Below are 16,829 nucleotides of genomic sequence, written 5' to 3' on the forward strand. Positions count from 1 at the left end.
GCAAATGAGTTAACTTTGAGAGAGCTGATCCGTGGAATTTGTCATCAGGGCATTTGTGAATTGCAGCGGAAGCAAGTAGTAAAGTTTGGAGGAGTGTTAATAGCACACCTCCAGTCTTGACTCCAGTTTTACCATCGGTACATGAATCAGGCCCAAAGAGTAAAAAAATATGAAAGTATGGATTTTGTGAAAGAGCTCCACAGTTGGATTGCTAAACAGCTGTATGAAAACACACAAACACATGCACAATACTTGCTGAAGGCTAGTTAATACAGTGCATAGTGGCCAACTACTCTATTGTAAATTTTGCTGTGATTTAAGATCATTTAAAGTTTCTAATACAGAGGTTATTAAAGAGAGCAACATCATTCCATGTTTTTTAACAATGAATCTTGACTCACCTTTCACAGTCAGTGACACAATATCACTCATTTTCTTCACCCCAGTCCCTGCTGCCTCCACTTCACACTGGTAGCTCCCTGTGTCTCTCAGCTGTGCCGCTGGGATTGAGTATGGATCCCGTGATCCAGCTCCTCTCAGATTCCCGTTGTCTTTGATATAGTGGTACTGCAGCTGGGTGCCCTGTTTATTTATCAGAGCCCCACACTGCAGAGTCACAGTCTCTCCCTCCCACACTGAGGCATCAGGCATCACTGTCAGAGCAGGGCTGGTAAACAACTCTAAGGAAACAGAGAGAGACAGAGGCCTTTAATGATAATCATAATTTGCTCTTTAAAATGAAATTAATTAAAAGCAGTAAATAACACTATGTAACACAATTTTTGTTCCTGGGTAGCAAGTGTTATTTCCAAATTGCTTATGCCTCAAAAGTATAGAAAATGGCTATTATTCCCCACAAACTTTGCTTTTGTGACCAGGACAGTGATATTTTGAAATTTACCTATTTCCAATGAGAAAACGAGCGAATTTCTGTCTTTTCGTTCACATAAAGTCAGAAAAAAAACAACATATGAATCCAAATTAACATGTATTTATACTAAAGTAATACAAAAATGACTACAAAAGATTTAGAAATGAGTAGTTTTTCGAGATTTACGATTATACTGTAAATCACTTTCACGAATCAGCCCCCAAATGTAGTCTCCCATCATGTTCTCGTTATACTGTCCTTGGTAGCGGCGTTCAAAGTCCAGTATATCCCGGTGGAAGCGCTCGCCTTGCTCCTCCGAGTACGCTCCCATGTTCTCCTTGAATTTATCAAGATGAGCATCAAGGATATGGACTTTGAGGGACATCCTACAGCCCATTGTGCCATAGTTCTTCACCAGAGTCTCAACCAGCTCCACATAGTTTTCGGCCTTGTGATTGCCCAGGAAGCCCCGAACCACTGCGACAAAGCTGTTCCAAGCCGCTTTCTCCTTACTAGTGAGCTTCTTGGGGAATTCATTGCACTCCAGGATCTTCTTTATCTGTGGTCCGACGAAGACACCGGCTTTGACCTTTGCCTCAGACAGCTTAGGGAAGAAGTCTTGAAGGTACTTGAAGGCTGCCGACTCCTTATCTAGAGCTGTGGTAGTGCGTCTTGGTGTCCCTGCTGTCCCAAAGGCAAAGATAGCAGGGAAACTTGGTAAAACCGCCTTGGAGACCCATCAGGAATGCCACCATTTTGAAGTCTCAAAATGCGTCTGCTGGATGCTTGCAGCCTCTTGATGCCATCTCAGAAAAATGCAGATATGTATCCACTTAGGCAGCTGGAACTAAACTGAACTGGTGGGCTTAAGGCCCCTGTATTTATACTACTATTTATATTACTGGAAAGTTCTAGAAAGTTCTAGAAGTTACTCCAAGTTTACTCAGCACTGAATCTATCTGGAATGTTCTGGGAAATAGGTAAATTTCAAAATATCACTGTCCTGGTCACAAAAGCAAAGTTTGTGGGGAATAATAGCCATTTTCTATACTTTTGAGGCATAAGCAATTAGGAAATAACACTTACTACCCAGGAACCAAAAAATAAATAAAAATTTGTTACACGGTGTAATCAGTCAAATAACTTTGTTTCTTCATCATATCTATTTTTAATTGAAAGGAAATAGAGCTACAAAGTAGTTTTCCTTTGCTCTAATACCGAGATTTTTTAAATTAATTCTCTATGGTTGGCTTCCATCTTTCTTACAGGCTCAGTTCAGTCAGTCACCTCAAACTTGTATCTGGACACCTGGGCTGTATTGTGAGTAAGACGTGTTCCTGCCCCGTCAAGCTCCACACCAGTACTCTCCACTGTGGGACAGAGCAGCAGCACTGATTATGTATCTGGCTCCAGTTCCACTGCTGCTGTCAGTCTGGTACTCTGGAGCTGCCTGCCTGTTTTTGAATACTGTCTGGACATTCGCTTTGTGCAACACACCATTTACATCACATCACAAGGACAAAAAAAAACTGGCTTCATGTGCTCTTTCCTATTCTGCCATCTATAACACAGTCAACTCTCGATCATCCGTGGGTGGATTATCTGGTTTGCAGATCCGTGCCAGCAGAAAAAATGATATACATAACAGTACCCATGCGCGGTAGAGCAATGTCAGTCACTCAGTGCCATTGTGAATGCAAACATGGCTGCGAATAAACGTAAACGTGTGGTTTTGACGATTGGAAAATGGATCGTGCAAATGTAACTGGCTCACATAAACTTTGTGTAATTGGCAAAGTGAAAAAAACACGCTCATTTAAAGGAACAGAAGCCTCTAATATGCCGGTGGATTATTTTATTCAGAAATCGGCGTGGATGGATTGTGACATTTTTAAAGAATGGTTTAGTAAAAGGTTTGTTCCACGGGTTCGAGAGCACCTGCAGTCAAAAGGCTTGACTTGGAAAAGGCTGTCCTGCTGCTGGATAATGACCCTTCTCATTCTCATGAAAGTTTTCTCAAATCCGAAGATGGCAACATCATTGTAAAATATTTACCACCAAACGTGACTTCTGTGATATAGCCTATGGACCTGGGAGTGATTGCATGCGTCAAGAGGAATTATCAAGTTGGACTGTTAGAAAAGCATGTTAATGAAGGAAATGATTGAAAATCTTTTTGGAAGAAGCTGACAGTTCTGGATGCAATTCATGAAGTGGCTAGAGTATGGAATGAAGTGAAACTAGTTACGATGATCAGATCATGGAGAAAAATATTGCCAGAGGAAAGTGATGAGACAGAGATCAGAGAGGAAGAAATCTCAACAGAAAGCCTTGGAGAAATTGTGCAGAAGGAGGTGAAAATGTCGATGCTGAAAATATTGAGGAGTGGCTGAATAGCGATCGTGATGAAGCTGGATATGAGTTGCTTACTGATGAAGACATTGTGAAGCGTGTCCAAGGACAGACCACCGAGTCCAGTGAAAGTGAAGGGGAGGAGGGGGATAACCTGATTCCGCAGCATTGCGTTTCTCACAGTACAGCCCTCGGGTGTGTTGAAACTCTGCTTGATTATGTTGAGCAGCAGTATGACACATCCTTGAATGACAAACTATTTCTGAGAGTGCTACAAACAAATATTAGAAAAAAAGAAAGCCAATCAACGAGACAAACAAGCATGACTGACTACTTTAAAAAACTATAGACTAAGTACAAACTTTGAATGAGTTTTATTATAATTGGCCTTATCCGTGTTTTTGTTTTATCTGTGCAACCAGTCGCCCCCATTACCCTGGATAATCGAGAGATGACTGTAGTAACAATTGAGTTGTACAAAAAGATTACTCCTCACACTCATTTCAGTTACTCACCTGATACTTGTATATTGACAGCACTGCTGTAGTCTGAGTTAAACAGGTTGCTCCCTCTTTCAGCTCGACACCAGTACTCTCCACTGTGGGACAGAGCAGCAGGACTGATTGTGTATCCGGCTCCAGTTCCACTGCTGCTGTCAGTCTGGTACACTGGAGTACTGTGCTGACTGCCTTTGTACCAGAGATAGCTCCAGCCATCAGAGCCCCCCTCAACCACACAGCTCAGAGTGACTGTGTCTCCTTCCAATATCTCTCCTGCAGGCTCCCGGGTCAGGACAGGCTTTGGCTTGTCCACTGAAATAGAGGCGACAGCAAAATTAGGGTGCACATGTCTCTCTGTCAGTCAGAGAAAAATTTTAACCACTAGATTCTGTAATTGTTCATTTAAAACCACTCGTTATTATGTAACTACTGTAGCTACTTTACATGTGCATGTGTAGTCTCAGAGGGACAAGGAATACCTTCCCAGTGTGCGTTTGTGAAGGGATAGAGGGAGACAGAAAGGGGGTTCTTAGTCTCCCTGATGAGGAGGCATGAACAGTTCAGTGTAGATTGAGGAATCCTCTCAGTGTGTGAAGGTGACAGAAATGGAATGGCGGGGCAGATGAGAAAGAAAGAAGGGTGGAGGAGCAGTGTAAATAGAGGAACTCTCTCAGTGTGTTTGTGGAACAAATGCAGGGAGAAAGAGAGGGGGCAGGGCAGACAGCACTCAGGTAGGAAGGCAGTAGGGAAACAGAGTGCCTCGTCTGCGTTTTATCATTATTATTATTATATTATTTATCTTTTTTTTCTGCCTGATGGCCATCTTGGATTTTATACCCTCTACTGACTTTGAGCCTTCATAACTAATGTATATATATATATATATATATATATATATATATACAGTACAGTGCAAAAGTTTTAGGCAGGTGTGAAAAAATGCTGTAAAGTAAGAATGCTTTCAAAAATAGACATGTTAATAGTTTATATTTATCAATTAACAAAATGCAAAGTGAGTGAACAGAAGAAAAATCTACATCAAATCAATATTTGGTGTGACCACCCTTTGCCTTCAAAACAGCATCAATTCTTCTAGGTACACTTGCACACAGTTTTTGAAGGAACTCGGCAGGTAGGTTGGCCCAAACATCTTGGAGAACTAACCACAGTTCATCTGTGGATTTAAGCAGCCTCAGTTGCTTCTCTCTCTTCATGTAATCCCAGACAGACTCGATGATTTTGAGATCAGGGCTCTGTGAGGGCCATACCATCACTTCAAGGACTCCTTGTTCTTCTTTACGCTGAAGATAGTTCTTAATGACTTTCGCTGTATGTTTGGGGTTGTTGTCATGCTGCAGAATAAATTTGGGGCCAATCAGATGCCTCCCTGATGGTATTGCATGATGGATAAGTATCTGCCTGTACTTCTCAGCATTGAGGAGACCATTAATTCTGACCAAATCCCCAACTCCATTTGCAGAAATGCAGCCCCAAACTTGCAAGGAACCTCCACCATGCTTCACTGTTGCCTGCAGACACTCATTCGTGTACCGCTGTCCAGCCCTTCGGCGAACAAACTGCCTTTTGCTACAGCCAAATATTTCAAATTTTGACTCATCAGTCCAGAGCACCTGCTGCCATTTTTCTGTACCCCAGTTCCTGTGTTTTCGTGCATAGTTGAGTCGCTTGGCCTTGTTTCCACGTCGGAGGTATGGCTTTTTGGCCGCAAGTCTTCCATGAAGGCCACTTCTACCAGACTTCTCTGGACAGTAGATGGGTGTACCAGGGTCCCACTGTTTTCTGCCAATTCTGAGCTGATGGCACTGCTGGACATCTTCCGATTGCGAAGGGAAGTAAGCATGATGTGTCTTTCATCTGCTGCAGTAAGTTTCCTTTGCCGACCACTGCGTCTACGGTCCTCAATGTTGCCCGTTTCTTTGTGCTTCTTCAAAAGAGCTTGGACAGCACATCTGGAAACCCCTGTCTGCCTTGAAATTTCTGCCTGGGAGAGACCTTGCTGATGCAGTATAACTACCTTGTGTCTTGTTGCTGGGCTCAGTCTTGCCATGGTGTATGACTTTTGACAGTAAACTGTCTTCAGCAACCTCACCTTGTTAGCTGAGTTTGGCTGTTCCTCACCCAGTTTTATTCCTCCTACACAGCTGTTTCTGTTTCAGTTAATGATTGTGTTTCAACCTACATATTGAATTGATGATCATTAGCACCTGTTTGGTATAATTGTTTAATCATACACCTGACTATATGCCTACAAAATCCCTGACTTTGTGCAAGTGTACCTAGAAGAATTTATGCTGTTTTGAAGGTAAAGGGTGGTCACACCAAATATGGATTTGATTTAGATTTTTCTTCTGTTCACTCACTTTGCATTTAGTTAATTGATAAATATAATCTATTAACATGTCTATTTTTGAAAGCATTCTTACTTTACAGCATTTTTTCACACCTGCCAAAAACTTTTGAACAGTACTGTATATATATTATACAAACAGATCAACACTTTACCAATAACAAAGCTAGATGGAGGTTTTAAATTGAAAGGTTAAAGTTTTAAGTGTACAAACAAGCCTCCCAAAAACACACCTCGCACTGTGGGCAGACTGGCAAGGGTGGCATGGAGGGGCACAGCAGTTCTGCCAGTCCCCACTGCAGATATATGTGTATGTGTGACTTTTAAAGGCATGGGTTTTGTTTACTGCACATCAAAAAACGATTAAGCCTTGTTTAAGATGTGATGTATTAGTCTATTAATAAAACAGTATTATCCCTGTGCTACAATCATTTTTTAAATATATTTTTGAGGTTACAAAAACCCTGTATCCTAAAGGCATCACTAGGTGAAGCACTGTTTCAAAATAGCGTGTATGCAAATTTTCCAAGCACAGATTATATTACTACTCCCAATAAGGGGTGGGGGGTTAAAGTTTAGTACTAGGGGAAGAGAACTATGTTATATAATATTATTAAAAAGCTTAAAGAAAATAAGTAACATTAAATGGCCATTAAAATGTGTTTTATATAATTTCATGTAAAGTTACGAAATTATGTGTTTTGGAAATATTTATAAATAGTTATACATGTGTATTTTTGTACTTCTCACTTGGATGAGCTTAGAGGGAGGGGCTGAAGATAGCCAGCTATATATAAGCTCAGCCAGGAAGCAGGGGAGTTTATTTTGGTGTTTGCTTTACCTGAGGCTAGAGCCTATGTTGAAGCCTATTAAGACCCTGTTATTATGAATACAAATAATTTCTGGACATTGTTAATAGTTCTATTAATTTTCTCACGCTAATACTTTTGTTAGTTTTTTCGCTGTTCATAATAAACGTTCAGTTTTTGCACCCTCCATCTTGGACTTCCTGCCATGCTTTCTGTCTACCATTACAGCAACTATTGGGCAACCTCACAAGTGGTGTTACAAGTGGTTGTGGCTAGCAGAAGGCTTAAGAAGACAAGCAAGGTCAATATCTTGGAAGAGTTGCAAATACCAGAAACCGGTTAAGAACAACAGAGAGCTGGAAAATGTGATGGCATTGCCCAAAATAGAGTTCAGAGGGAGGGGAGGAGGGCGCTGTTGCAGCCACGTCCACTGATGAAGTTCCTGTTCCACAACCACCCCACTATCATGATTCTATGGTTGCTGAGCAGGCTGTAATGTTTAAGGTTTTCCTCGATGTCCAGAGGGTGCAGGAGGAGAGCCTAGAGAAAGAAGCGGCCTGCCAAGACCAGAGGTGGAAAGCCATGCTGCATGGTCGTGCATCACGGGAGGAGGAAGGATGTGAAGATGGTCAGGCTGAATCAGTCCCAGAGTCATCCTGTACCCGTGAGCATTAAGGGGAATGGAGAGAATCTCACTTACAATAGGACCCTGAAGAGGACATCAGGCAGTTTTAACCACTTTTGAAAGGATGGCAGCTCCTTACAGATGACCAGAGAAGGACAGGAGAATATGATTAGTGGAGAAGGATGACACTTTGGACTATGTTTTAACAAAGTATCAGATCAGCACAGAGATGTATCAATGGTGGTTTCATGCTATGGATATTCTCCAAGGAGAGACGTCCAGAGAGCTATATGTGAAGTTGAAGGACCTTCATGAGGAAGTGGGTGAGACCTCAGCTGAAGACCGTGAAGGAGATTGGTGAAGTCATTATTATGGAACTGTTTCTATGCATGCTCAACCTGGAGCTGGAGGGCTGGATAAAGGAGTGAAACCCAACTACAGCCGAGGAAGCAGCCAGGTTGGAGGAAGTCTTAATGACGGCCCAGATAGGAGCCAAGAGTTGACTGAGCAGATGATCCTGCATCCAACCCAGATGTGAATCGGAAAGTGCGAAGAGGGGTGGTCAATCATAAAGTCAGCTTAACCCAGTAATTAGTCAGCCTAGCAAACAGTTCAGTGAGTCAGTGAAGGGAGAGGAAGAAGTGAGATGTTTCAATTGTGGTCAGCTAGGTCACAAAAAACATGGTGTCCAGTTAGGAAGACTAGATCTCTACTAACCTTTATTATGTGCCTAGAGATTCGGAGGTAGGAGGGGCAGCCTTGGACCAACCGACCAGTGTTCTGATCAATGGCCAACCTGTGTAAGCTTTATTAGACCTTGGTAGTACACAACCATTAATACGAGAGGATTTGGTGCCTCAGGAATAGTTGAATGAGGAGGTGTGGTAATATGAGTTGCAGTGCACAGGTGTAGATCTGATGTGGTGATCAAGACAAAGACGAACAACACAGTCCTGGTGAAATGATGGTCTTTTATTTATAATTGAATAGTCAAAATTGACTGACAGAAATAATAAAGACAACAGGCAATACACAACGATGTGTAATGCTCTGTTCAATAAATCCACGGGGCAGTCCCAAACAACACAGTATTTAAACACGCAGTATTTAAACACACGCAAAATACAAACACAGTCACAGGTCCAAAGTGAGTGATGTAGTGTTCTTGGTGCTAATACAGTTTATCGTGATGCAAGTGTAGTGATTTGTGGGTTTGTGCTGGACCCTGACGACAGTTCCGGAATGTGTCAGCCGTCTAATAATAATAAGTAACAATTAGACAAACAAACAAAAACTCACACTACAGTACGATACGGGTCCTTCCTGGTTCAAGGCTTAACCATCAACAAATGAATAGATCACCAAGCTACGCCCCCTTATGTACCTTCAATCATGCCCCCTTGGATGGCATCCTATCAGCGGCTGCCATATCGTTTCCCCTCCAGGTCGATGATTTAGTGTAGCGTAGCTCTGCTCCCTTTCTAGATGGCCGACTTCCACCTAATCCTAATTGTCTGGCCATCCAGTCCAAAGCACTCTGTTCCCTTTTCCTAACGCCCTCACAGGTTGGGATGGAGATTTACCACCAAGAATCATTATGTTTCTGTCACAGGAGGTTAAAATAAAGGTGATGTGTGCATAGATCGCCTATGCGTCTCTTGGGGGTAGATATAGAAGTGGACCGAGGTAAAGTAGAAAGCCTAAAAGCGTAGAGAGAAATGTCAGAAATGTCAGCACACAATTACAATTGGATTAGCAGTCTGAATTGCCCGAGCCATCTCTTCCAGTAGACTGGGAGGTTCCCTGAGACATACATAGCACGTCTGCAGAAAAGTGATAGTACTCTGAAACCGTTGTTTGAGAAAGTGATTGTGATTGACGGGGAGAACCAGAAGTCAGAAGGGTTATGTTTTAGAGATGAATTGTATTTGACAGAACATGGGATTTTATACCGTAGGTATGAGCCTGCAGACAAATTATTTTTCCAAGGTCACTTAGGCACACTGTAGTGTCTTTAGAACATTCAATACCTTGATCTAGACATTTGGGAAAGAACAAGATTTTAGCCAGAATAACTTATTTTTTTTTTGGTTGCGTTGCTATGGTGATGTTACTGATTTTTGTAAAAGATGTCCAGCGAGTCCAGCTGGCGTTTGATCTGTCCGTGCACCCTTACAGCCATTGTCCATTATTAATGCTCCTTTTGAAAGGATAAGAATGGATGTGGTAGGGCCGTTGGAGAGGAGCAAGTCAGAGAACAGATATGTTTTAGTGATTTGCAGTTATGCTATACGCTACCCAGAGTCATTTTCATTGAGGGATATGAAGGCTGGGCAGGTAGCACATGCTCTAGTTGGGTTCTTTTTAAGAGAGGGGGTACCCCGCAAGATCCTTGCAGACAAAGGTACCAATATTTTGACCAGGTTTATAAATTGCTAGGGATTGAGGGTTAAAGACCACCCCTTATTACCCTCAAACAGATAGCTGGTTGAATGCTTTAACAAGACCCTGAAGAGCATGCTGAGGAGGTTTGTGAATGAGATGGGAACTGGCTGGGAAAGAAGCTTAACAGGAATCGAAGATGGAGTCCATGAACATCTTGGCCTATGTACTGAAGAAGGGGAATCGTCTGGAACAGATGACTGCACTGGTCTGTGAATATATATAGCAAGCCCATAGATATCAGAAGGGGTGGTTTGATCAGTCTGCCAGATCTCAGATTTTTGAGCCAGGCCAAAAAGTGTTGCTACTATTGCCAACTCACACTAGCAAGTTGTTAGCAAAATGGCAAGGCCTGTATGAGGTTCTCCATAAAATGAGCCCTCTCACCTATGAAGTGGTCATGCCAGATCGCAATAAACCAAAACAGCAGTTCCATGTGAATTTGTTGAAGGAATGGTTGCCTCCTGCAGAATCCCTCAATACCACCTTCACCATGCAAGATGAGTATTGCAGCAGATCCATGCAGCCTGGCCTAACTGTGAATCTCCGGAAGTGTGCTCTTGCCAAAACCAAGGCCAAGCACCTTGGTTATGTCCTGGGGAATAGAGTAATCTGGCCTCAGGTGGTAAAGGTTGAAGCAAGCTGGACCTGTCCTTCACCCACGACCATGAAGAAGGTGAGATCTTTCTTGGGTCTTGTAGGATGGTATCACCATTTAATCCCAAACTTCTCTGCTCGAGCTGTAGTGTTAACTAACCTTACCAAGAACAGCAAATCCAACAAGATCATGTGGAAGGAGGCATGTGAGCGAGCCTTCAATGACTTGAAGGGGGCGTTGTGCCAGGTTGCAATACTAGAGTCCATACTTTGAGAAACCATTCACCATCCAGACGGATGCATCTGCCGTAGGACTGGGAGCCATTACATGGAGAGCTGGGTGAGCAAAGAACTGCTGCCTTTTAGCTGAAAATTGTTTCCCAGGGAAACCCGGTATTCGACCATGGAGAAGGAATGTTTGGCTATTAAGTGGGCCTTATATTCCTTAAAATATGACCTGCTTGACTGTGATTTTATCCTGGAGACGGACCATCGGGCTTTGCAGTGGCTGGAAAGAATGAGTGATAACAACGCTTGCAGCAGAAGGCGGTGATGTAACAGGGCTACTTTTATGAATTGGTTCCTAGGCAACTAGGTGTTTTTATGTTTTGTTATAAGTGCTTTGTTTTATGTGTCATGTTTCTTTTTTTAATTGATTGATTAGTGATTTATTGGATAATTTATTTGCTTATATAAACTGCCTTTTTGTTTGATACGGGGCGAGAGAGGAAGGACCGACAGGTGCGGGGGACCTGAGATTCGGTGTGCTGCTGTAGATGAGTGTTCTGGAGACGCGCTGTTTCTGTGTCTGCGGTGTTAGAGTTGTGTGAGTATATTCCAAAAGTAAAGTGTCCGCTAATTCGAGAGCTAGTCTGTTGAATAAAGCTCCGAGACGTGTGGTTAAATCCCGGTCTCATAAGTTTTATTTTGTTAGATTAAAAGTGTTCCAGCGGCAGGTAAAAATCCCCACACCTTTTGGTTTTGTTTACTAATGCTACACCGCTGTGTCCTTCTCCTCTCATCTGGTTTAAATGGGGGGAAACGTCTTTGTCTTAAACATACTTTGCTGGCCAGCAATTAAGAGTGGGGGAGGGATTGTTTCTTTGTTTGTTAAAGCAGGTCAGTCAGTTTCGTGTCTTGTCCTCGGCGCACCGAAAGGTAATTGGTTGTTTTCTTGTTATTTTATTTTTTATCATGCTTGGTGTGTTGTAGACACGGTAGTTAAGTGATTTATATTGTATTACGTTTTTGCTAGTTTTTTGAGTGTGTGTGTGTAATGAGTTGCTGATATTTTGATTATTGTTTGGTTTGGGGTTAATCGGTGCGGTTGAGGGTAGTAGCCACCTGATTGACCTGCTAATTAGGTAATGTAATTTTTATTGTGTTTCCTTTTGTTAACATTGAAGTCTTGCCAGTCTATTAACAACTAATTAACCCCCAATTTATGTTGTTCCTTATTTTGCTGTTAAACCTGAACTTTGCTGCCAATTGTCTTAAATATAATTAAACTTGTATTTTGTTGTTGAACTGTTCTCATGTAGTTAATCCTGGTATATTGCTGCTAACGTTCCCTAATACTGTTAAACCCTGTGTGTATTAACAATCTGGCTTTTGTTGTAGAACCCTTGCTGGGAAGAGCTGTTAACAACCACCTACCACTTTTAATGAGAGGTGCAATCGCTGCTATATGTTGGTCTAATACCCCATGCTTTTAAATACTGTTGCTAATGGCTGGCTTTAATTTCCCCTCCTTGTTTTTAGTAAAACTGTTTGCATTTTATTGTACAGTTATTTAAACTGATTTATGTAAACCTAAGATCATTGTAATAAAGCTTTGGAACTTTTATTCTGCCTCTGTCATTCTGTTGTCATTCCTGGTCACTTTGCCTCTATTCCAAACCTTTTTAATTTAGTTTAGTAGTGCCCCCCTAGTGGCGGTGTTAGGACTCATTGGGTGTCACTGGGTGGCTGCTACAGTACTTGTAAAATGCAACCGTTTAAGTTTACTCGGGCTGGAGTACAGAACAAGATAGCAGACTTCCTTACCCGCATTCCCGAGAGTGAGAAACCGGAGATGGAAGGGAATGTGTGAGGGAGCTGTTAATCGCTACCCTCACTAAAACCATGAACGCTAACATTGCTGTTTCATCATGGTCTACCAGGGATTGCACTGTTTAAAAGGGATTGGATGGTAGCTACAGGACTGAAAGAGGCACTAATGCTCTACTTCTACTTTTAATATTTAAATGCACATTAAAACCATATATAACGTACTGTGACCAAAACCTTATAAAACAGTGTACTTACCGGTAGGAGAGGTAACATGAGTTGGAGTTGTTGCCAGGAGACCTATGAAAATAAAAAAGAGTTAGAGGAATCTTGGTGAACACAGCAAAATGCGAATATTCTTTTAGTGAAAGTACGCGCACTTTTATTAGAAGAATATCGCAGGAGGGTTTGTGTTTCAAATACAAACTACAAAGAAAAAACAAAAAAAGCATACCTTTTAAATTTGGCCTTGATTTGTTTGTTAGAGACTTGTTTGAGCCGCAGCGTGGAATGCGCTGAGCATGCACAGGCACAGGCAGTTATACTGGAGCTCATGAGAGCGAGCTCACTGCTCCCAATACATGGGGGAGGGGGGGATTAAAGTTTAGTACTAGTGTAAGAGAACTATGTTAGAAATAATATTAATACGCTTTGAAGAAAAGAAGTGGAATGAAATGGTCATTCAAATGTATTTTATATTGTTTCATGTAAAGTATGGACAATATGTGTTTAGCAAATATTTGTAAATAGTTATACATGTGTGTACTTCTCACTTGGTTGAGCTTAGGGGGAGGGGCTAGATAGCCAGCTATATATAAACTCAGCCAGGAAGCAGGGGAGGGAGTTTTTTTGTGGTGTTGCTTTACCAGAGGCTAGAGGCAATGTAATCCTATGTTGAAGCCTATTAGGACTCTGTTATCGTGCTGCATATTCGTCATTTCTGTTAATAGTTCTATTAATTTTCTAACATTTATCCTTTTTGTTATTTTGTGCCTATGAAAACTACACAAAAAGATGTGTGCATCAAAATGAAAGGTGACTTGAGATTTTGGGGTAAAAAAACAAACTGTGTCAAAGTTGTAATTTCTATACTAAAAATCTATAATCTGCTCTTTTACCCCGATATGTAAATCATCTCTAAATGATTTTTAGATTTCAGTTTTTTAATCTTGCTGATATCTAATAAGCTGCTGCTATTAATGGAACTATCCTTGTGTCTGTGATGGTGAACCTATTTTAAACCTTGATCTCCTTGAACCTAAATACTATTTAAATTGGAGACTACTTGACTGTGGTTGATATTATTATTTATTTCTTAGCAATTGTTACAAGATATCACATTATTTTTACATACAATTACATTATTTTTTTACATATAATTACCCATTTATACAGTTGGGTTTTTACTGGAGCAATCTAGATAAAGTACCTTGCTCAAGGGTACAACAACAGTGTCCCCCACTGGGGATTGAACCCACGACCCTCCGGTCAAGAGTCCAGAGCCCTAACCGCTACTCCACACTGCTGCCCTTACATTTGTACATTTAAAATTAAGGGTAAATATTTGGAAAAAAATATGAATTATAATACGTGTTTAAGGTTGTATTTGCTTGTAAATTAAAGTAAGCACCGAGTTGTTTTCAATTGTTGGAATTTTTTGGGGGGTTCCTAGAACCATGTCGTTTCATAGTTTAAAATAACACTGTAAGTTATACTTCCTTTAACATAATGTAATGGAACATTACAGTCATTAATAAGAATTTAGCTATTTAAAATACATTTATCTACACGGTGGGTACAGTATGTACAGGTAAATTAGTTTAATATTTTAATTAGACCCCACCAGTTCAAAATATGAGCATTTACGCAAAAATGTGTGCATATTATTTTATTATTAACGACTGTCAACAACTACGCAAATTTGTGAAATGTGATTTGACAGTAAAGTAGCTTTCAGATACATTAAATTAGGTAAAATACAGTGTGTCCGCTTTTATAACCTTTAAATATAGAAGTAAATTATTTACTTACCTTAACCCGGCTTTAAAAATATAGAAAGTTCTATGATTGCATCGCCCCTTTTGAAACCCAGGTTGTTGTCTCTGCCTATATGTTAAATTGGCAGCCATTTTATTTAATTTTATAACTTAACTATAAAACAGAATGCAAAAGTTCAATTTTTTAAAGAGAGTTTTTGTTGCATAGTGCATGTTTTATTTACAGGTGGCTACAGTGCAGTTTACTCTTGCAATTAAGAGGTTTCTACTGTAGATAAGTGTTGTTGTACAGTAAAATAAAAAATAAAAAACTTTCCAAGAATAGCACAATTTATTTTTTCAACATTTTCTTTTTACATTTGTATACAGCAAATAAATAAAAACTTTTCAAAGTAATGATTTCTTCAACGATTCTTTGAATGCATCTGTGAATGACTTTAACAGTTTCTTTGTTTTGAATCCTTCTGCATTTCCATGAGCTCCTGCATCTGCCGTTTCTGTTCCTGAGCAAAGTCTGCAATTGAAGTACTACTGTTTTGGTTTTTCATATATCATTTTGTTTATAATGTGCTCTTGGTTAGAACGAGATGTAAGGCTGCAAAAGTACGTCATTTTACTAAAGTTCTCTTATTCTAACGTCCCCTTTCTGCCATGAAAAAAGGGTTCAAAGTTTTTGGTGTAGCCTATACTGTTGTGCTTTTTCAGCCGAGATACACAGTGAAGCTTAAACTCGCAGAAATAGCAAAACTATATATACAAATAAAAATAAAAAGCGTCACATGTAGTTCACCTTTAACACAGCGCTATTCGTCCAGTTAAGAAAATATTCATTACTGTGAGGCCGGCCAAGCAATAACTCGCTGAGCGTATCGAATGTTGCATGAGATGCTGCAGATTCACTGCGTTTAAAAGGAAAAACAAAAATAATTACGCTGTTAATTTAAATAAACTATCAGATTTTCTTTTATGAAATAGAATGCATACACATATATTGGTCAAAAAGTCCAATATGTGGGGACATTACACCACAGCCACCTCTGGAGCGCTCTGCCTATTGAACGCAACCCTAATCTTGCATTGTAGCAAAAGATCAAATGTTGTTTTTAGATAACAAAGCTAGAATAAATGTTACTATAGTCTGCAAGTGTTTCCTTACAAAACACGTGGACATTTTGCTCTGGACCACATGTGATGGTTATGAATATTGTCTGTTCAGGTATGCAGAGAAACACATTGCCATACATTACAACACAGTGCAGTTCATTCCTCTTACATGTATTACTCAGTCATCAGACTCTGAAAATCCTGTAACAAATGCAACCCTTAGAAAGCTCTGAGCTTTTGTGCTTTTACCTAATTTTGTGCCTAATTTAGAGTCTGCATGAAAACGACAATTTTCCAAGAGGAGTAATTATAACAGTATAAAACTGTCAAGAAACAAATTCCTTTCAGGAAGGAGCAGTTCAATTATTGTAGTTTCTTTTCCTACTATTTTTATGCCTTGAAATTATTCCTCTCTGAATATTTGCCTTTTGCTTCAAAGCAGTGCCTAATTACATGACAAGCCCCATCTAGAATACTGCAGTTACAGCATTTGACCACCAGTGGCAGCAAGTGCTATGCAAAAATTACATTAAAGGTGAATGTTTATGAAACAATGTTAAAGTAGATTTTTTTTAGCCTTTCATAAAGCTTTTCGACCATCCTCATCACACACACACACACACACACACACGCACACACACACACACACACACACACACACAAACACACACACACATCACTTAAGAAGCTTCTTTAGCAGACAGAGCAAGCTGGATAATGATAAGCTCACATGCCTCAATACAGTTCAATACAATCTCTAAGCCATGAAAAAGGTTTGAAAACAAGGAACTGATCTCTTTTATGGTGATTGCTCACCACTATAGTATAGCTTTTGCTCATCACTGTTGTTAATGAAACACAACTGCTTTAATTCAGTACAGTACAGAGCCAGCTCCAACATCCCCTTTTAAAAAACACCTGAAACTGACAAGCCAGACTCTTTCAAGCCATCAATCCCTCACCAGGGAGGCATGCTGCTGGATTTGTGTTCAAAGTATTGGATCGCAGTACTTACACATCACAATGTAGAGTTTCCCAGCCCGCATTCTGCCTGGAACTAAACGAAACTGCAACAGAACTGATCTTCATAGAAAACCTTAATTTCTTTAAACGTT

The 16,829-nt window shown here is 40.4% G+C and overlaps 1 protein-coding gene across 1 annotated transcript in view; it reads right to left on the bottom strand.

Moving 5' to 3' along the window:
• The window catches only part of LOC131725022 (Fc receptor-like protein 5), a 57,219-nt gene that overhangs the window by 32,170 nt on the left and 8,220 nt on the right, over positions 1 to 16,829 (bottom strand). Inside the window, exons 3-5 of the mRNA XM_059018352.1 lie at positions 12,872 to 12,913; positions 3,739 to 4,035; positions 402 to 680 (exon numbers count right to left, since the gene is read on the bottom strand). Coding sequence (XP_058874335.1) covers positions 402 to 680; positions 3,739 to 4,035; positions 12,872 to 12,913 — 618 coding nt within the window. The remainder of the gene's footprint in view (positions 1 to 401; positions 681 to 3,738; positions 4,036 to 12,871; positions 12,914 to 16,829) is intronic.

The sequence above is a fragment of the Acipenser ruthenus genome, chromosome 59 (genome assembly GCF_902713425.1).
Source record: "Acipenser ruthenus chromosome 59, fAciRut3.2 maternal haplotype, whole genome shotgun sequence".
NCBI classification, from domain to species: domain Eukaryota; kingdom Metazoa; phylum Chordata; class Actinopteri; order Acipenseriformes; family Acipenseridae; genus Acipenser; species Acipenser ruthenus.